Source organism: Rousettus aegyptiacus, unplaced genomic scaffold (assembly GCF_014176215.1).
Source record: "Rousettus aegyptiacus isolate mRouAeg1 unplaced genomic scaffold, mRouAeg1.p scaffold_m13_p_2, whole genome shotgun sequence".
In the NCBI taxonomy this organism is placed as follows: Eukaryota; Metazoa; Chordata; class Mammalia; order Chiroptera; family Pteropodidae; genus Rousettus; species Rousettus aegyptiacus.
In genome coordinates this window covers 27149944-27171821 of record NW_023416295.1, presented here as the reverse complement: position 1 = coordinate 27171821, position 21878 = coordinate 27149944, and the positions used below count along the sequence as shown (strand labels likewise).

The window sequence follows — 21878 nt, the reverse complement described above, 5'->3', positions numbered from 1 at the left end:
TCTCTGGGATCTCTTTTATAAGGGCACTAATTCCATATATGAAGTCTCTACCCTCATGACCTAATTGTCTCCTAAAGGCCCCACCTCCTAATACCATCACCTTGGGGGTAGGATTCAACATACGAATTTGGAGGGGACACAAACATTCCAAATATATCATTCCATTCCGAGCACCCCAAAATTCATGTCCTTCTTGTATGTAAGCAAACTGCTCTCCAGCTATGAACCTAGGAAATCAAACATGTTATGCGCTTCCAAAATACATAGTGGGACAGGCCTAGGATGGACATTCCAAAGGGAGAAATAGGAAGGAAGAAAGGGATGGCAGGTCTCAAGCAAGTTCAAATTCTTCAAGCTTGAGAATATTTCTTTTTTTCCCCAGATACTCTACCCTCCAGGCCCTCTCCTTATACTCACCCAGACCCAGGTGCAGGAAGGGCTCAGGTGACTCATTTGGTAATCCTGATCTCCTATTCCCACGAGTGTCAAACTTTCGCCATGCCCCACTCACACCCCGAAAGACCAAGCTCTCCTCTAGATTCACAATACTCGGGGTGTGGATTTCCAGGTACTCCTTCATCCTGTCGGGGAGAGAACCCCTATCTTACACAGCCCAAGACCTCACTAGTACCCACTTCCCATAAACACAGCAGCCACCTGATTCAGCAGAGGCCAACAATTGGAACTGGGAAGGGTAGAGAGGAGGCCTCATAGTCAGAAAGGTTGAGAATGCAGGGTTTAGAACACGGGCATTTAATGACCAACCCATGGGTCATAAAAAGTGCTTCACCATCAGTCTTTGGCTTTTGAAGAGCTCACAACCACGGAACACCAGGGACACGAAGTCATGGCCAGTACTTTTCCATTTACATCAGTGAACAGGATTTGTTACAGTTTTTTCCCAAAAGGTTTGAGTTGTGGAAGAGGGCTGTGTCATTTCCAATGTTAATTCTATCATTGCATAACAGGGATCTTTCATGTAATTCGTAAGACCTTTATAAAAACAAACAAGCACCTGAGTCAATATTTGAGTTTCACCCATCAGAACAATCCGCTTAAAAGTGAAGGAATTTAATCTTCCCTTTTTATTAAAGAAAAAAAAAGAAAAGGGAAAAAGCACTGGCTGCTCTTTCCATTGATTTGAATGCGATCTGAGAGAAACACTCGGCAGAGACACATCCTACCTTGGTCGACCCTGTAGTGAGTGATTTTTACACTGAACTCAGGGAGTCTTGGGGGTTTCTGGAGGAAAAAAACAACAACAACAACAACAAAAAACAGAGGGCTGCAGGCCCCACGCCTAGCCTGCTCAGCCAAGCAGGAACCTTTGTGTTTAATCTACTCACACTTAATAAGATTACATTCAAACATTTCCCTGTCTGAAACAAGCTTGAAAATACTCCTGAAAACCTTTAAAGGTCATTTTTCAGTTTCCCAGAAGTTAAGATATTTGATTCTCTTAATCCGAAGTACTTTTATATCTTTCAACTCTAACACCATAATCTGATTTTAGTACTCCAAAACTGTTCTTCTACATTAAGTGGTTGTATTTTATGTCACGCTGAAGGATTTATCCCTATAAATATTTTGACCGTGATCCATGTTTTTTGTTGACAGCGTCCCTGCTCCTGTAAGCTGGAATCACGTGCTCTTTGTGTTGCTGGTTTCCCTCTTTTAAGGGGCAAAGTAGGGTGGGGAACAGACTCGGACCTTCACGAACAATCCCTGGGTCAGTTTTCCCCAAAGCAGTAGCAGCCCTCCAGAAAGGCTCCTGTCCTCACTCTTTTTCTGCCTACCTGGCTCCTTTCCCAGGTCTCATGGAATCAACTCATTTTTCAGCCTTAGCTTTCACTTCCTTGGGTCTTCCCTGATCCTTCTCCCCAAAACAAAGATAATTACCCTGTTCTGTGCTTCTCAAAATGGTATATAGCTGATCACTTATTAACGATCTCTCTCATTAACCACAAACTCTTTGGAGGAAGAAAACGCATAGATCTTGTTTCCCACTGTGACTCTTAGCATAGTGCCTGGTGCAACACAGATGCTCAGTACCTACGGGCTGAATGAATGAATGAATCACTAATGCCTTCTTCATTTAAAGTATCTTAGGTAATCAGTCATACACTTATTAACCCCTGCAAAGAACAAGTTGTCATTCATGCTAAGCGTTGTAGGGGATACAAATAATTATTCTAACCTCCAGGAGCTTATTACAAAATTGGAAAAATGAGACAACATTGAAAAGATAACCAACTATTAGTGGCAGATAAGAGACTAGTTTTCTGGTTCATGGTTTATTGAACGAAAAGTAAAGAAGTGATTGGCTGGATCTGCAGATGCTTCCAGAATTGAGAGGGAGAAGGGAGGCCCAAAGATGCTTTTTGATGGTAAATAAAGGAGAGAAGCTCATCACAGGAATGGACTGTTAACAGTGCAGACACGGAAGAGCCTTCTTCAGTCATTCAACAAATACTTACTGGACACTGACTCTGGGGTAGGCACTACTCTATGCCCAGGGATATAGTGATGAGTTGAAAGTAACATTCCTGCCTTCACGAAACTTACATTCTAGTGGAGAAAGCAAATAAAAAGGCAAACAAGAATCCATGTCAGGTAGTAATGAGTGCTACAGAGGAAATAAAATGGGGTGGTAGAAGAGAGCATGATGGAGGTGCTACTTCAGACTGCGTGATCAGGGAAGAGCTCAGATCCAAATAACAAGAAAGCATCAGCCATGCCAAAGTCTGAGAAAAGAGAAATCGAGGCAGAATGTATAACATGCAGCAAAGCCCTTAGATAGGAAAATATTTAGCACTTTCAAGAAGCATGAAGGGGCCAGAGTGGCAGAGATTACAAAGAAGGGAGTAAATGCTTGAAGAGGTACTCAGAGAGACGCGAGGGGCCAATCTCGTGAGGCCTCCGCAGAAAGCACATGGCGTTTGCTAAGTGTGATGGGAGGCCATCTGAAGCGTTCAAGTAGAGAAATGCCAAGTTAAAGCAGAAGAATAATGCTGAGAAGAGTAGTTCGATTGGAACAAGAGATTTTTTTTTGAAGAACAAGAGGGTATGAAGCCAAAAACAGGAACAGATTGTGGAGGGCTTTGCACAGGGGGCCAAGCAATTTGGACCTTATGTTCTAGGTCTCAGAGAGCTACTAGGGGTATTTTTTATCTGAAATGGCATGATCAAAAAATCTGACCTGAAGGCCCTATATAATGTATCATGTTATCTCTAATTTCTCCTCTCATGACCTTGTCATGGATTTATTCAGCAACTGTTCAACACATGTGAAACTCCCATATATGCACCCGAAAACATGCCCACATACATAAACACTCATCTCCACAGGTGCATGAAGATGGATATGGCTGGGACCTGGAAAGTTGGAAGCTGCCAACTGCATTTGATTAGGAAGGTTTCTGGACTAGCTCCATGGTGGGAAGGATTCCGAAGCCACGTATGGATCAAGATAGACACATCGAGCTGATGCCGGGTATTTGCTGTCTTTGGCAGGAGGCACTGTGTCACACATTGAGTTCACCTTAAGATGAAGGGTTGACTCTAACAATGGTGTGCCTGGGCTCCAAACACTCATCACAGAAGTGTCAGGGACAGAGTTCTTACCTCCTCTCCTGAAACCTGATCACTTGAGTAGCTACCTGCTTGGCCATATGTGAGGCCAAGTCCTGGGCAGTACTTTAGTTGAAAGAATAAGAACTGCTTGATTTTATCAAGAGATATCTAACTAGAGATATTCAGAAAGATCAAACATGATATTTTGCTTTTTATCAAGGAATCTGTCTATATACTCACAGGTCTTTTAATCCAGCAGATCTTGGTTTTAGTTCTTGTTTTGCCACTTACTTGAGCTACTTACCTATCTGAGCCTCTAACTACCTGTAAAGTGGTTGCCTTGATTAGATTTCTGTTTTCCAATAATATCATCCTGCGGGCAGGGAAAATATAGGAAGGGTATAGAGGAGCCAGGTGGATACAACGCCCCACACCTCCACGTTAGGACACAAACTGGACTTGTCCACGTGATTTCCTACAAGGAGACATTTCTGCAAGTAGAACAAGATAAGAGTTGGGAAAAGTGGGATGTCTCAGAAATCTTTCTTCTATCTCTCTTTGAGAAGGAAGTCTACCCAGAATATATTCATGGGGCTGAGGCAGTGTGCAGAGTGGATTTAAGCTTAAATGGCTATTTTCAGGTTTTCACACTCAGACCCTCCAATTTCAGAGAAAACAAGAAGAGGCGTGGCCCGTGCATGGAGCAAGCTTTGAAACTAGGATTGTGGAAGGCAGAATGAGGCATGCAGTAAGAGGTGGGGCCACACAGGTACCTCAAACTTAAAGGGCCACAAAACCAGGAAATCGTCTTTCGGTGCTTGGACCTAAATCCTTTGTACTCAGTTCTGTGGCTGGTGCCAAAGAGCATTTCCACCTGGAGCTGTAGGCGAAACCCGCTCACAGCTGCAATGCCCTGCCCATCGGGATCCAATGAGTTGGTTTTCTTTGTGAATGGGAGGAAGGTGAGTATTGAGTGCTGCTACTGCAGTTTGCAGAGACAGCGGGAATCTACTAGCTTGAGGGGAGTACCTGTGGCCTCTTTTGGTTGAAACCCCTCCAGTCAGAGACAAGAAGCCAGGGACTTGGAACCCATACTGTTTTGGACTGTTTTCCACTCAGCCAAGGCTCAGCCTCTGGGAATGTGGGAGGTGGTAAAGCATTGGGGTTAATCACATGTGCCTTGTTGTCAGAGCGTCTTGGTTCCAATTCAGTTCTGGTGTATACTGTATAAACTTATGTAAGTTACTGTTCCCTGGGCCTCAAAGTAGCCATCCTTAGAATCCACTTTCTAAAGTGATTCTCAAGATTGAAAAAGAGATACCTCTTAACACTGATTAGGAATCTCCTAAATGCTTATAAATCACTTAGCACTGAGCCCGATCTACCGGAAGCTCATTACCTGTTAACATATCTTAATCTTCAAACCCAAGATCTCTTTCACTGAGGTACGGCTCCATTCCAGGGGGAATTTATATGACAAGAAGAGGAGGCTCTTCTGTTGCCACTTCTTCCTAGTCCTCACTGTCAGTCCACACAGGCCCCTAGTAAAGCCTTAGTGCTCTCTGTCAGGCCCCCTCAGCTCCTGAGTCCCTATCTGTCTCTCCAGGGAACCATTCTATAGCTCCCAAGGCAGGCAGCTTCTTTGGGATCTCACCACCTGTCTTCCAGAGCCCCTCAGCCCTCCGATCCCACAAACCTAATTGGGATTTGGTCACGTTCACCTCACTGCCCATCCCAGGGTTTGGCCCAAGAAAGGAGATAGACCATAAAGCCTCTAAGTTCTCGTCATTTCCCTTCTAACTCTCTCTCCTCTCCACGGCCAGTAACCTCCGTACACTCTTCCAAAACTATCCCTTATGAGCTGAGTCCTTACTTTCTTGTTCTATTGCCCTAGATTTCAGAGGTTCCTTCCTCTATTTTCTGTCCCATGTCCGTTCTAGTCATAAGACCAGAATGAAGTGGCCAGAACAGGGAATAAGTCAAGGTTTGGAGGAAATACAGGTGTGTGGGGGGGGGGGGCAATGGAGGGGATAGGAATCAGCTAGGTAATAAAAATATTATCCAACCATATTCTCAATAAATATTTTGAAATCACCTGGGGTGGGAGTAGCAGAATAGGGCTTCTTCTTTTGTTGTGAGCCGCCCAGAGATCCAGAAAGCAGTTGAATTTTAATACCTCAACTTAGAAGCATCTTCCTGTACTTTTTTTATTCTTTGAGGTCTACACAGGTTCATGTTTTTCTTCTTGGGAGAAAAGAAGAAGCTAACATGAATAGCCCACTGTGTCTTTCTTTCCACTGATGCAAGAGAATGGCTGGAGGTGTTTTCAGAACACCCCAAGACAAAGTTAAAAACAATATCCCCAAATAAGAAATAGTGTAGACGCACCAAAGAAGGTCCCTCCTTGGCTTTCAGTGCTAAGTCCCTCAACTATTTTTAAGGTGAGGGAGGAAGGAATTCTAGTGTTCTGCCCTGACGTCCTGAGCTGAGGCAAGGCTCGCCATCGGTCACTCTGCCAGTGAGGAAGCTGGCATACTCTAGGGCTCTCCAGATGATAGCAACCAGCAACTCTCTCACCTCCCCCTTTTGCCACCAACTCTTAAGGTCCCTGATGTTATCAAATGTACTCCCCACAAGAGACGCGTCGGAGGTGCCAGAATAGAAACTTCCTGCCCAGCTTTCTTCCCTACAGGAGCCCCCCTCCTCTCTCTCTGTCTCTCTCTGTCTCTCTCTGTCTCTCTCTGTCTCTCTCTCTCCTCTCACTCTCTTTCACACACACACACACACACACACACACACACACACACACAACATCCAAGTCTCTCCCCAATTTGAAATATTTCAGAAGTACAAACAAATGGATTGGAAGATTCCACAAAAATAGATAGTGGTGCAAACATGAAAAATACAGCCTCCAGGGCACGTTTACACAGCAATGGTTCAGCTGTGATCACATAGACAAGCAATATGGCCACACTTGCTTGGTGAGTCTCTTGTTCTATAAATGTATGTGAAGGTTGTTTGCTGTCAGGTCACACAGAAAAAGCAGGAGCAGATGAAATTGGACCCAACCCCTAAATCAAGCAGACCATGACAGCCACCCCCCTGGGTCACTGATACGGTCCCCATGATCATCTCTCTGTTTCCAACTCAGGTGATAGAGAGGAATGCGGACCCTGAAGTCACTCTGCTGACCTTCCTGCGAAAGAACTGGACCCTTTTGATCGAAGTCTTGGCTGTGTCTATGTTTGCCTTAACACCTAGATCAGCTGTGATTATGAAAACTAATCAAACTCTTCATCCCCAGTCAGCCCCCCTGGCCCTTGCTCTCCCTTTGCTGTTGGCAATGGTTTTAAGGATATTAAGTTAACTGGACTATTTAGAGAGGATGAAGTTTCCCCAGAGTTTCTTATATCTTGATTTAGTAGCAGGGAAATAGAAGCTAAGCTCTTTACTTCAGCACTAATGACTGCTTTCAAGGCCTTCCAGGTCCCAGGAGGGTGATTATGAAGTAAAGGCTTATGTTGCATGTACCCTGCCCTGGGAAACCAGGTTCTCCAGAATCAGGAGAAGAACACATGTCATAGGAAGATCGCTGTTCATTCTCTTACAGCAGATTTCCCCCCACCGTTTTACATTCTGAAAATTGGATCTTTAGGATTGCAAATATATTTTAATTGGTAAATTAATGGATTGCTCGGGAAGCCAAAAAAAAAAAAAGGAAAGAAAGAAATTAAAAATTGAATAAATCAGCCCCAGACAAGTTTTATTTAAAAGCCCACATAGTTCTTCATTGTCAATGTTTGAAAATTAAGAAATCTCATGTTTTTAAAAATTGAGGTTTTCCTGCTTCTCATAAAAAACGGGAATAGTCATCCCTGTGTGGCTGCAGTCTCACTTAAATCTGAGTAGGGACTGTCACTAGTCCTCTGGGTAAAGCGAGGCATGAGCTCTCCAGTTACTCCCAGCCCATTTTCATGTAACCTCTCTGATAAGCACCTGAGGTTATGACTTTTTAAATGAACAAGCATATGGCTTTAAAATAAATAGATAGATGGATAGATCGATAGATAGATAGATAGATAGATAGATAGATAGATAGATAGATAGATAAGCAAGCCAGCCAGTGATTTCAAAGTTTTCTTAGCAAGTCTAGTTAAGTACATCCAATCCCACAAATTTTGTGGAAATGAACCACAATTTAGAGGGAAGGGTGACTAAAGAGAGGGAACAGAGACTGACCCCAGATTTGGGATTAAACTTGATCCAAACGGAAGCAGAGGAACACACAAAGTAGGATATGAAAAAAAGGGCAGGAGTTTTCTCCGAAGGCCCTCGCTTGCATTCAAATGCAATACAAATTGCTTGACAAAACTAGCAGTACTTTGAACTGCTAAAAATAAGTTCCTTTCTTCCAGTTACATGATTGGAACCCAAAAGAATACTTATAACAAAATAGGAATTTTCAAAGGGCTTTTACTTTTACATCCATTATCCTACAAGGTGCTTATGATAAGCCTGTAAAGATAAAGCAGATATTACTTTCTGTCTTTGTAAGTGAGAAAACAGACAGGGAGAGTTTAATACAATTAGCGTTGCACAGCTGATACGATATGGAGTGGCCTCTACCGAGACCTGCAGGCAGGCGAATGACTTCTCGGACCTGCACCCCCGCCCCCAAGAAGACTTTCCTCAAGAGTAACGCCCTAGGGAGGCAGCTATAATGGAGGTGCCATGTCTACCTTGGTATAGTCTCCTTGACCACTTCCTTCCAGTAGGCCTCACGGGAACCAAGTATGCCTGTGGAAGAGGAGGCTGTGGTGCCTGCACCGTGATGGTGTCTCAATGTGACCCCGTGTCCAAGAAGATAAGGTATCCTGCCCAGAAGCCCAGAGGCCAGAGGAGGGCTTTTTTTCTTTGCCAGACTTGTATTCTCATCCCACAGCTGAAGGAGATCTCTAAGACCTCTCAGCCTATGATTCTCAGTATCTCTGGATCTTAGGGCCCTCTGAAAATTCGATAAAAGTTAAGAACACTTTACTCAGAAAATGCATAAATAAATTACATTTTTCACACAGTTTCAGAGGAGAGCATGGACCTCCCAAGGCCCATCTATGCAGCCCTTCATTTTATAGATGACGAAACTGAGACTTAAAAATGTGTAGTGACTTGTTCAAGGTCAACAACTAGTGAGCTGTAGAACAAGCATTGAGATAGGGTTTTCAAACCCACATTTTATGGCTCGGACATTAATGCCCTTTCTACTGTCGGGTTGGACCAATCCTGCAGAGCAGGGGCCTGAGTCATAATTCCATCCTTAAATTGGGGCCAGATTCTAGGACTTGGGCTGCTCCCAAGTCCACTGGCCCAAGAAATCAAGAAATGTCCTCATAACACAAGCCATCCAACACTGTTGAGTGACCTTATACAGGGAGCTTAAAATTAACAAGCAAAAAAAAATATATAGGAAAAAGACATAAGTATGCCTTCTTTTTACCTTTCATGGGGTCACTGTCCTAATGAATACCATTGAGGTCCAACCATACTCCTGGTGACATGAGTCCATTCCCATTGAGTCCAGACCCAGGTGGATCTGTTTTGGGCTTGGAAATGTTTTCTGAAGTTCAGAATGCCCATATTCCCCTGAGGATCCCCAGTTCTTACAGAAAACAGAGTCAGCAGAGAGGAGTCTAAATTCTTCCTCCCTGTCACCTCTCCAGCTCCTCAGCTGTCAGGTTAATTGACAGGTTTGGGGGATGGAATTTCCTGCAGCCCTTTTTGGTTCCCAGGTTCCCCACGAGGCAGGATTATGTTATTCCCTTTGATTTTCTTTGTGCTTTTCATACAAAGCCACTTCTCCATCACTGCATGCCTGGTGCCCATCTGCTCTCTGTATGGAGCTGCTGTCACCACTGTAGAAGGTGTTGGAAGCATCAAAACCAAGCTTCACCCCGTACAGGTAAGAGCACATGCTCATATTCTAACTTGTTAACGTTATCCTTTTAACCAATGCTGAGTTGACTGTGCTGCTTGAGGCTTCTCAGTTGTGGCCAGGTAAGTAGAAGCTTCGGCTGCATGTTACTCAAGATAATAAAGAAAGCTGGAAATCCATCCACATTTTATTAGATGATTATCTTTTTTTAACTCTTTCTACTTGAATGATAAATAGGATTATCAAAACATTGATTAATGCCTATTGGACTATAGTGTGGAATGAATGAATGAATGAATGAATAATAAATAAATAAATAAATAAATAAATAAATAAATAAATAAATAAATAAATAGAATCTCTCTGAGGCTAATAGGATAAAATTCAGGATTATTCCCTATGGCATGGAGGTCTTTGGAGTAAAATCAGAATTGAGGGTGACTGCACAAGAGCATGAGGACAATCGTTTTTACAAAGCTGAACTCGAAGCTGGAACAAAGAGGCTGGTTCCAGGAGGACCGTGACGTGGTTGGCAGAAACGCATTGATCCCACTGTCGTGTCACAGAACCTTTGGAGACTCATAGGTCCAGACCTACCAATACTTCAAGTCTTTCCAGGAAGGAGGAGCCTGGGTTTAACCACATAAGAATGGATTCCAGGGAGGTCGGCCAAGGCCAAGGACCCAACAGAGTTCACTGGGGTCTCTGAGAAGGTCAGAGAGGATGTTCAGGCTGAGGACTAATAATCCAACCTCTGGGATTAATTACTTTGTGAAATCTAGAGCAGGGCTTCCCAAGCAAGTGTGTGTAAGAAGCGGCTGGGAGCTTACTTAAAAGGCAGGTCCCGTGTCAGGAGGTTTGGAGCAGAGGATGGAGATCCTGCATTTTCTCCCAGCTCCCAAGTGGAGCTGACACCACTGGTCCATGGACTACACTTTAAATAGCCAGGATCTAGAACATAGACCGGACTCTTGGACCTTTGAAAACTGGGCTCCTTTTTGAGCCCAATGAAAGAATTTAAAGAAAAAAGGAACAGGAGGTCAATAGTACATAGTCTCCAAGTTAACCAAAAAGAGATGGCCCTGTGGTCAGAACTAAGCTGGTCATGATGCCAGGGTGTTCGAGATGTTGGTTTTTTGATACAATACTTTCCTTATAATTACTGATTTCTGGAGAATTTTCATTTTAGGAATGGAGGCTGCATGCTGCTAATTCCCAATTAGAAAGATCTGGGCATTGGAGCTTGAAAACAGCTCCTGAGTCACCTCATCCAGGGGCAGAAAAGGAAAGGAGACACTGGCCACTTCTGATTGAGGGGCAGAGTGCACTGCTCAGGGAGTGGGTTTCATCCTGACAAGGCAGGTCCAGGATGTGGACCCTGGTGAGAGGTGGTGGCAGCAGGAAGGCAGGGCCTGTGACCATGCACATGTCCTTCCAGGAAAGGATCGCCAAGAGCCACGGCACCCAGTGTGGGTTCTGCACCCCTGGGATGGTGATGTCCATGTACACGCTGCTCAGGAACCACCCGCAGCCCTCAGAGGAGCAGCTCATGGAAGCTCTGGGGGGTAGGTCTGACGTGGAGGGAACCCACCTCCCCCGCAAGGCTGGCTGGGAAATGCACCTCGGGCTGCTCCACCTCACCCACAACGCCACCCCAGTCCCACTCGGAGAGCCCCTCGGTTGTTTCTAAAGTAGCTACAGTTCACCCAAGAAAGAGAATGTCAAGCTGTACCCTGCTTATCAGAGTACTTGCTGGAGCAACCTGCACAGAACTGACATTGCCCGTGGACCACACCCCCATCTTGACACCTCACTTCTCTATCCACTGACTTATTTCGCTGCCTTCCTTAGGAGTGTTGTAACAAAGTACCACAAACTGGATGGGTTAAAACAACAGAAGTTTATTCTTTCACAGTCCTGGAGGCTAGAAGTTTGAAATCGAGGTGTCGGCTGGGTCATGCTCCCTCTGAAGGCTCTAGAGGGTTCTTCCCTGCCTCTTCCTAGCTTCTGGTGGCTGACAGCCACCCTGGCATTCCTTGACTTATAGATTCATCACTCCAATCTCTGCCTCCATCTTCTCATGGCTTTCTTCCCTGTGTGACAGTGTCCAAATTTCTCTTTTTGTAAGAGTACCAGTTACTGGATTAGGACCCATTCTCATCCAGTATGACTTCAATTTAACTCGAGTACATCTAAGAGACCCTATTTCCAAATAAAGTCACATTCACAGGTTCCAGAGGTTAGTACCTCAACATATCTTTTTGGGTGGATGTAATTCAACCCATAACAGAACCCTTCACATATTGAAAAGCGCCTTTAAATTTTTCAAGAGGTTTAAGTTACTAAAGAGGAGTTCATAAACACACCCCCTTTTCAGAATTAATAATCATTATTTTCAGGCATCAGTAATCCTTAAATAAGTCTTTTAGATACACACATTTTTAGACTGAGGCCTGAAAGGTGAGCACAGACACATTCTCCTATTCTACCAGCTGCTGGTGGACTTCCTTTACTCTCTCTGTTCCATTATAGAAAATCAGACCAACTCATCTAAAATCTCCATCTTCCTTAAGTTCTCCCACTACATGAGGTCCTTCAACAGCTCCTCACCCCTCAAATGTGGCCAAGCCTACTCTCCTTCACCAAGCATTCAAAGAAGTCCAATGGGTCTCATTCACCTATGCTTCCTCCTCTGCTACGTGACCCCCCGCCCCCGGCAGTCTCCTCTCAACCTCCAATTCCTCTGCACATTCTCATTTCTGCACCTTTGCTTATGCTGCTCTGTGAACCCTGAACACCCTTCTCCTGCTCTCCATCAACCCATTGCTTGCTCATCCTTCCAGCCTGGGCTTCCTCATGGAGCCCTCCTGAATGAACCCTATTCCACACTGAACTTCCTCCATCCCCACCCCTACGCCTTCATCCTTGGAAACCTGAGGTTCTCAAACTTTATTATGCAATGAAATTACCTACAGACCTCTTAAATGCAGATTCCTGAGCCTGTCTCCAGAGGTTCTAATTCAAGAGATTTGGAGAAAGCAAAGGATCTGCATTTACAATGCCCTTAGGGAAGTCTGATGCAATGACCTAAACATCATGAGGAGCACCACTAACAAACTGTCCAGGGCATAATATCCTGCTCATATAGTGCCTCAGCAATGCCCTATATTTTCTGTGTTTTAGGGTTCCCTGTATCTTACAGAGTGTCTGAAATATAGTTGTTGTCAAGAGAAACATGCTGAATGAATGAATAGATGCAAGTGAGCTCGCCAGAGAGACTATCATCTTCTTCGGCACAGAGAGTAAAACTGGGATTGAGGTGGTGGAAAAGATAATGTTCTAAGAAAAGAAAAAAGTATTGAACTATGTGGAAGATATCTAAATACTCTCAAAAAAAAAAAAAAAAAACCTGAATCTGTTTTAACTTTCAAAAGAAGCCAGTGAAAATAAAGCCTGCTGATAACAATGCTTCTTCTCTGATTAGGCAATCTATGCCGCTGCACCGGGTATCGGCCAATTCTCGAGAGTGGAAGGACATTCTGTGTGGTAAGTAGGTGACTGCGGGGACACTCTCCAGAGCAAAATGCCGGTGAACAGCTGGTCAAGGCTGGGACTACAGGAGCTTAATTTTTTAGACCCTCTAAATAGACTATAAGGGAGACTAATGAGTTAGCGCCAACTGACTCTTGGGAGTTTCAGCGATTTGTTGAGGACGGGGTGAACGTTACACCTTTTCTGATGTTTCATGGCACACCGCCGAGGTCAGTCAGGTGACCTAACCAGCCCTGCAGACATCCTCCGTGACTAGGTAAGTGGAGCCTCAGGACAGGACAGGCGGAAGGGCTCCAGCAAATGGAAGGAGACAAGCGAAGGACTGGAGTTTGCTTTGAGGAGGCAAGGTTTGTCCCAGGAGTCCAGACCAGTGGGCAAGTGTGAGCATGAAGAAGCCAAATACACAGTGTGGAATCCAAAATTAACCCTAAGTCCGAGAGCAACAGGGAATTTCCTCTGAAAAATGAGGATACCTCACTGAGCTGCTGCGAAGATAAAATAAGAACTTATGGCCAAGCACGTAGCAAAGTCTTGCTTGGCATTTAATAAGAACTCAACAAATAGTTACTAGCATTATTGAGGATACTATTGATGCTTCGAATAGGTTTGATGGGAAGACCAGATGAGCATATCTGATCACTCTCTGTGGAGGGTTGGACAAATGTGGGCAGTACCACCTCTAGACTCAAGCAAGAGAGACCCCACATTTTGAATGACCCCTCCTCCAGCCATTCTCAGGCCACCAGGCAAGGTGACTTGGTCACCTATGGCCTTCACCTCTTTGTAGACCAGTCTCCAGATACGACCTTAACCCCATTCCCAGGCCTGACACAAGCTTCTCCCTGAGTCCATCTACCTAAGGCATATCAGAACAGCCAGTGTGTCCACCCCTGGGTCAAAGGATAGTGACTGCTGGCTGTTTCTGGAGGGAGTGGACAGAGCTTGGACATCCGGGTTGGGGTGCTCACGCGGGTATGTGAAGCCCCTCACAGTGCAGAACAGAGCCAAAGTGGGGAGAGAAGGGCAGCAGGGGGCCCCCAGCTGTTCTCTTGTCCCATGTCCACAAATAGTAGAGGTGATGTGCCCCATTCCCCAGAGCCGGGCAGGTCTCCCTTGCATGCATGTCCCAGACTCTGCCACATGGGGGAGCCAAAGCTGACAAGCCGAGAAATAAAATGAATACCCATCAAACTACTCGTGTAAATGGAAAAGCACTTGTGCAGTACAAATAAAGTAAGTTAAAGGAAACCGCTACCCCTCTGGAATATGGGTGTTATCCACCTTTATAAGCACAGAATCTGGGGATAAAGGCAAAAATGTGCTCGGAGACCCGCCCTGAAGCCAGCAGGCACCAGGAACCTCAATGCGTGAAAGGAACCAAGCCCCAGCAGGAATATCCGAGGTCCACGTCTACTAGGCCGAGAGAAGACTGGGTGTGTCTGTTATCACTGGCCATCCCATCCTCAAAACCTCTCAGAGCTTTGAGTAAGAGATAAAGTGCTGCTAGCTGGGCCCAGCTGTTTTGCTTCCGAGACAGACTTAGGAAGATGGCAGCCTGGAACATTTTAGCAGAGACAGAGAACTGGGGTATCTGGCAGAAAGTATTTTGCTAGGTACTTAGAAAAAATTGTTTAAGGAAGAAGACACAAGAGGTGAATTTGGAAGAAATAGGAAATAAAAGAGCTGGCAAATAAAAATCTGCTTTAAAATTCATCGATTGCCCATTAATTCTCCGTCAGTCCCATGCAGATCCCAAATGTCTGGTAACCAAAGTGATTTTTTTAAATCTTCCTTTATTTTTTATTTTTTATAAGGTTCTTACATAAATGATAACATTCAGTGTTTTTGAATTTTATATACCCCAGGGAATAGATAAATTGTTATTTCCCCGAAAAGCATCTTAGCAATTAATTCTACCACTAGGAGGCCACCTAAGAAAAAATTCAGAGATGTACGTAAAGCTGTACAAGTAAAGACAGAAATGTTTATTACAATGTTATTTGTAGTAACAAAATGCAGGGGAAAACTTAAGTATACATCACCATCAAATTTTAAAAATATATATGTGTGTATAAATATGTGTATATATTATCTGTGCAAAGATATATATGTATGTATATCTTTAAAAGCTGGATTATTATACAATCAGCAGAATTATATTTTAAATACTTTTAATGATATGGGAAAAGACATACAACATAAATGAACAAAACAATAAAATAAATAAACAAAAAGGCAAAACAAAAAGTATGTTGTATTATATAGTATCAATATATATTATGTAAGAATAATCAGTGGAATAGGATAATGATAGTTTATTTCTTTTCTCTATATTATATATTACTGTTTTAATTATATGTTTTGTATATGGTGCATATATCATATTATATAATTTACAATTCCATCTGTATCATTTTACTTTAAAAATAAAGCAAAAGATAAAAAGATCTTGTAATTATCTATTACAATAGAAACCACCAAAAGTGACTAAAAAATATCTGGAGTCTCATTTAAATGGCCAAAACTTTCCAGGCACACGTTCATTTACCTGCTAAAAAGTTTTCCATCTCAAGGCATTTCTCTTTCCTAGGAGTCAAATGGCTGTCAACAGAAAGGAACAGGAAACTGCTGCTTGGATCAGGGAGAAAAGGATTCTTTCTCACATGACAGGAACAGTGATGTGAGTCCCTCTTTTTGTTTCGTCCTCCCCACCCCACTCCCGCCTCCCCTATTCCCCCATCCCTAGAGAGTACTGCTTAATACCAGCCCACTGTTGTAACTGTGCTCGTTAGTTCATTTTCTGCTTTACTTACAAATGTCTAAAGTGCCTACACAAGTAAATCGCTTTTCACTGGGGAGCTGAGTAAAGTGGTGATTCACAGCCCACGCTCCTAGTTTCCCCTTTATTGTCTTGGAAGGCTTGGAACATTCAAACAAGAGAAAAAAGACCTATCCCAGTAATAACGAGTCCTGTCCTCGGGTGGAAGTGGGTTTCTGTGCCCACCGCCACTCACACAGAGTTGTCCTCTATCACTGTTTCCTCCTTTGTTGAGAGAGGGCACTGCAGCCTCAGGAAGGCTGAGGAGCTCATCCAAAGTCAAGTGGCAAGTTCATGGCCCCACAGCTGGGGAATCCAGCCTGAAACATCCTAATCCCTGGCTTTGCTCTCTCAGAGATACTAGTTTCCAAAACAGACCCACTGCCAAGGTCTTAAATAAATTATTTAGAGAAGCTGAAATACAGGATAAAACAGAGTCAGCTCCCCACAGACAAGGAAATCTGAGAGAATAGAGTTGGCCTTAAAGAAAACTGAGCCCATCATCCTTCCTGTATCCATTTCTATCCCTCAGATCTACCTTGTTCCCATTCATTGCCTCCCACTGCCACCGTCTTTTGGTCTGAAGAAGGCATGCAATGGAACAGAAGAGTGTTGCAAAATAAAATGGGCTGCCCCCTCCCCCACCACACACCCCATGACCATTTCACAGAGGATCAGTGTCTTGGAGGGGGTCAGTACCTTCTAAAGTTTGATTCTCGATTTTGTGGTTTCTGGGATTCAATCTGGGCAAAGACTGGGCTCCAGAAGCCACCAGACTCACCTGAACCAAACTCAAAAGAACCTGCTATTTAAACTGAAATGTGCCCTGATATTCATTTGTAAAGAGAAACATTCATTTATAAAGTAGATCTTATAATCACTGAGCCACATGTCCTCTCCCTATGTGAAAACACACATCAGAAGCCATAATATGAGAAGGTTGCTTGGTGAGCATGTATACAGAGCAGTTGAATAATCTTAAGGGTGACATCTTAGAAGACCGCTCTCTTCCACCAGGGTAGACCAGCTGGCTGGCCAGTGTCTGCCCCTCAGACCCTCTTTCCCCCTAAGCTATGTTAATATCTTCCATTGGGTAACTGTTACATCTTGGCCTAGCACCCATTAAGGGGAACTTTTAATTCCTCATTACGTTTATCTTACATTTTAATTCTCAGATATGGTCTTATTTCCAGGTTTTAGAGATATGTCATAGTATTGCTCCCAGGTACTGCTTACACTTCTAATTCCAGCTAACACAAAAATTGATCATTCATATGTTGGCCTATAATGCTTCCATCTGGGGTCCTGCTAAGAACCTTTACAAGAAACAGTTGCAAGTTTTCTTTCTAGATCCTGGGAAGACCTCAGAGAGATAGAAAAAGATGGGGAGTGTTTGACAAATGTCACGCCATTTCACCTAAGTGTCTCGATTACCCTTCAAAATACACATATTTCCATTCAACCTTCGGAAAAGTTCAATTCTTTTCCATGAGAAGGGTCAGAGTTGTAGCAGAGCTGAGAATGAACCCAGATCTGTGTGCCCCCGATAACTCCCCATGCTCTTCTCTGGCACACAACCTCCTACCCCTCCTTCTCATAATTCTCTCCCAATTTCTCTAACATGTTCAAGAACATTTTCTGGGAATAAGTGTTTGATTCAGACAAGTTTACAGTTTGGATAACTCTTCACTGTGCTTTAATTTCCTACCTGGTAAAATGGAGATAATTTTCTTTCTTCGTATAGCTGTTGTGAGGATTAAATAAATTACTAATACATGTAAAGGCACTTGGAAAGTAAGCACCCCATAAATGTTAACTGCTGTTATTAAAGTTAATGGGGCATGTGTGTGTGCTTACACGTGGGCATTTATGTTTAGTCATTTTTACTTATGCTACAAGACTTCTCAGAGCATTTAGCATTTTGAATCTTGTCGTGACAGGTGAAAAGATAAAGGTTGTTTGTGATACAGTGGAGAGGATTCCTCAAACTTATTTGACCTCTGACAGTTTTTTATAGACTTGGTGTTCCATGGTGTACTATTTAAAGTATCTCCCAGAATACTCTTTCTTAAGTATCATTTAATGGAAAATCAGTATTTCTCTTAGAACAAAATTGTTACTTAAAACTATTAGGTTTGAACTATTTCCCTGGTCAAGGAGAATTATAACTATGCTCATTTTGCCTATAATTAATGTAAATAATTATGATGCTGTTTCCAGTTAAGCTGGGCTGACAGTGCCATCTTCTTCTGCCCTTTATAAAGATTTCCACAGAGTTATTTACAAAAGACGAGTTCCAGCCTTTGGACCCTACCCAGGAGCTCATATTTCCCCCAGAACTCTTGGTAAGATGAATTAAGTGTTTTATATGCTTGTTTAAATGTCACTGGTTATAAACTCAATTTTCTAAAACCACTCCTTCCTTCCTGTGAAATTGTCAAATTATGAAAATGTTTGATCAGATCAAGATGCCTTTCCTTGCCCAGCTCACCAACCCCTGACTGATGCCCTGGGCACATTCCCCAAAGCCTCGTCTGAGGATATTTTTTAAATGACATCATCATTACTCTCATCATTGTCATCTAGAATGTGTCCCTGCTGACTATATCGGACGATACAGCATTGCTCAGTTTCTAACTTGGTCTTTCCAGTCACAATAGTACATTGATCCCGAAGAGAATTCCAACACCCCCCAACCCACTCCCATTCCTCGCCCTTCTCAGCATCCCTGTCTCTCTACTCAGGCATTCAGAGGTCCTATTCTATAAAATACCTAATTCTGAAGGGGTTCTGGCGTGTTTTTTCATGCATTTAATAAGTATTTATTTATCCAGCAACGATTCAGTACCTGTTCTAGGTACTGAATATACAGCGGGGAGCAAAACTTAACACAAAGACCTTAAGGAGTCTGTGGGAGAGACAGAAAATAAGCAGAACAATAGATAATAAATATATAGTTTGTTACCAAGTGAGGAGTAGAAAAACATAAAACAGAGAAAGGGGATAGAATGCAAGGGGTTGCAATTTTAAATATCCAGCCAGAGAAGACTTCTCTGAGAAGGTAGCATTTGAAGTACATCCTAAAAGAGGTGAGGGAGCCGCCGCCCAGATATGTGGGGGGAGGGCAATGCAGGCAATGCAGGCAGCGGGCACAGTAAAAGCAAAGGTGCGAAGGGGAGGAGAACGTCTCTCCTGATCAAGGGGCCGAGCAGGGGCCAGCCTGGCTGGGGGGAAGGCGGGGCAGGCAGACCATGCTGGACTTGAGGCTTTTGCTCTGTGTAAGATGAGACGCTGGAGTGGAGGCTGGACACAGGGGCATGCGCCTTCTCCTGTTAACATTGTACTGGTATCTGAGGTCACGTTGGCTGCTGGTGTGGGAGTAGCCTGCGCAGGCGCAAAGGAAGGAGCAGAGAGCCCAGTCAGGACACTGATGCCATCCTAAGAGATGGGGGTGCCTGACCAGGTGTACAGGTGAGGAGCAAGCGGAATCTGGATATATGTTGGAAAAAGAGCCAGCAAGACTCACTGATGGATGTGATGTGGGGTGTGAGAGGGAGGAGTCAAGGCTGACTCTGGAAAGGGGAGTGGCCATGTGTGGAGAAAAGGAAGTCCTTGGAGCAGCACGGTGTGTCCTTTTTAGGGACTTAGGAGGAGATGGGATATGAGAAGTTCTGTTTTGGACATGTTAAATTTGAGATGCCAATTACACATCTAGGGGGAAGACATCGAGTACTCATTCAGATATATAAGATTAGATTTCAGAGGAAAATCCAAGCTGAAGATAGTGATTCAGGAGCATTAGTATAATTATGATTTTTAAGGCCATAATATCAAATTATGTTAAATTAATCTGTACTTAAGTGTCAATGACAGGTGCTAGCTCATATTGTCACTTTGTCTCCAAAGAGCTACATATTAACAAGACTTAAACTGAAGGAGTAAATATCTAACCGTGGAAATTCAGGCATTAGCCAGTGGGTGTAGTGAGTATCTTCTGTCAAGCGGACCCCAGAAATCTTTCTAGAGGAATATACCTCCACCTAGGGTCTTGCATGACCCAGGAAGACGGGTGTGCACATGCGCATACACACTTGTCCTTTGCACTTAGAGAATGGCAGAGAACCCAGAGAAAAGGACCCTGAACTTTCACGGAGAGAGGGTTACCTGGATCTCTCCCGGGACCCTCAAGGATCTCCTGGAGCTGAAAGTGAAACACCCTGAAGCTCCTCTCATCCTTGGCAACACCTCACTGGGTGAGTGATTACAACTGTTCTCATGACATCGTTACTGCCAAGCTGGACTTCCGGTCCCCTACTCAGCTCTCAGTCTACAACACTGCTTTTTAAGGACAAAAATCTTATCCTTTGTAGTAAAATATAAAATAGAATAATACACTATAAAATATACTATTATGTTATATATCAATAATATGATAATTGCATTTAATTATATAATTTTATATATAAGTAATATAAAGTATATATTATAACAATACTAAAATTATAATATAAACAGTATTATATATATTATTTATATATATTATATTATATTATATTATATTATATTATAATAATAAAATGGCCTCCAAAGTTGGAGACCCCGAGAGTATGTAGGTTACCTTTCGAGGTGTGAAGAAAAAGTATTAGAGGGTTTTTTTAAATCATTTGCTTTATCTTGTCCTTTTTCATATTGTTTTTGTTAAATAATGAGTAGACATAATAGAATTTTCTAAAATATGTACGGGCATGTTAACAGTGCACACCCAGTCATCACCCACATCCAGTTTAAGAACAAGAGCTCTACCAAGAATTTCGAAGGTCCATGGCCCCTTCCAAACCACATCCCCTTCTCTTCATCTTGGAGGCATTCATTAGCCTGAATATGGTGCTGATCAGTCTCTTTCCTGCTTTTATAGTTTTACCACATATATTTGAATCCCTCAGCAATATGTCATTTAGTTTTGCCGATTTTTGACCTTTACATAAATAGACCGAAACATTATTTCTTTGTGCAGTTTTTTTTTTTTTTTTGGTTGTTGTTGTTTTGTTTTTTTCTCATTTGATATTCTCGAGCTGAAATTCAGCCACCTGGTTGAATGTAGCTGTGCTAGATTCCATATGACTAGGGCACAATTTACTCATCCCTTCCATAGAAGGATACAGAGTGCTTTCTAAGTTTTGGCTATTATATATATTCTAATATCTGTCTCCTGGTGCCCATGTGCAAGAGTTTTCTAAGAACTTCTCATTTATTTTACTTCCTATCTGCATGCAGTGAGTGTCTAAATAAATATATATACTGAGAGAGCATGCACTGTAAAGGTAATTGGCTGGGTATTTGGCCACTGCTTTTACATCAATATTCATTTATTTTCAGTTTTTAAAATTAGTAACCAGAAATTTTCATGAAAAATTTTAAATGCCAAAAAAAAAAAAAAGGCATTTTCTCTTTCCTGTTTCTAAAATACATTTTTACTTTTCAGGACCTGCAATGAAATCTCAAGGACATTGGCACCCAATTCTCCTCTCTCCTGCTAGGATTTCTGAGCTGAATACAGTGTCTAAAACAAGCGAGGGTGAGTTCCTGGCGTTCTTGTATAATATCAATCCCTGCACTAAACTCCCATTTGCCGAATAGTTTGGAACCTCCTTACACATTTGTTTCATCTGCCCTATTTCCAACTGGTCATCATTTTTCTGATGCGATGTACCTTCCCACTATGAAAGTTTATTATCAAAACCTTTACACAGAATATAAGGTATTCACGTGATATCATTCAAAACCTTGTAGTCACCTGCAGGATTCTTGCCAGTGAACTATCATGGTGACCTAGAGACAATAAATTTGCAATGTCACTTTGATCGGAAGACAGCAAGAGAGAGCTGGTGTTTTCCATAGGTTGAATGGTCCATTCCAGGGACTAAGGATGTTTGTAGGGGGGAAATAGGAGCAATACCGTCTGGCATTCAAATACTATTTGTCTCTTGGGGGCAATAGCAAGAG

The 21878-nt window shown here is 42.9% G+C and overlaps 1 protein-coding gene across 4 annotated transcripts in view; it reads left to right on the top strand.

Moving 5' to 3' along the window:
* Window positions 1-4396: 4396 nt before the first annotated feature.
* Window positions 4397-21878, top strand: part of LOC107503175 (aldehyde oxidase 2) — a 72383-nt gene continuing 54901 nt past the window's right edge. For 2 of the 4 annotated variants that reach the window (XR_001595158.2, XM_016131123.2), the window contains exons 1-10: window positions 4397-4535; window positions 6728-6785; window positions 8349-8445; window positions 9424-9532; window positions 10944-11070; window positions 12990-13051; window positions 15648-15737; window positions 18140-18220; window positions 19984-20128; window positions 21358-21450. Coding sequence is in view for 3 of the 4 variants with exons in the window: in XM_016131123.2 (XP_015986609.2) it covers window positions 4482-4535; window positions 6728-6785; window positions 8349-8445; window positions 9424-9532; window positions 10944-11070; window positions 12990-13051; window positions 15648-15737; window positions 18140-18220; window positions 19984-20128; window positions 21358-21450 (916 nt within the window). In the remaining variant the exon portion in view is untranslated. Of the gene's footprint in view, window positions 4536-6727; window positions 6786-8348; window positions 8446-9423; window positions 9533-10943; window positions 11071-12989; window positions 13052-15647; window positions 15738-18139; window positions 18221-19122; window positions 19347-19983; window positions 20129-21357; window positions 21451-21878 lie in introns of those variants that run through there. The other 2 variants (XM_036237202.1, XM_036237204.1) reach the window with 2 other exon arrangements.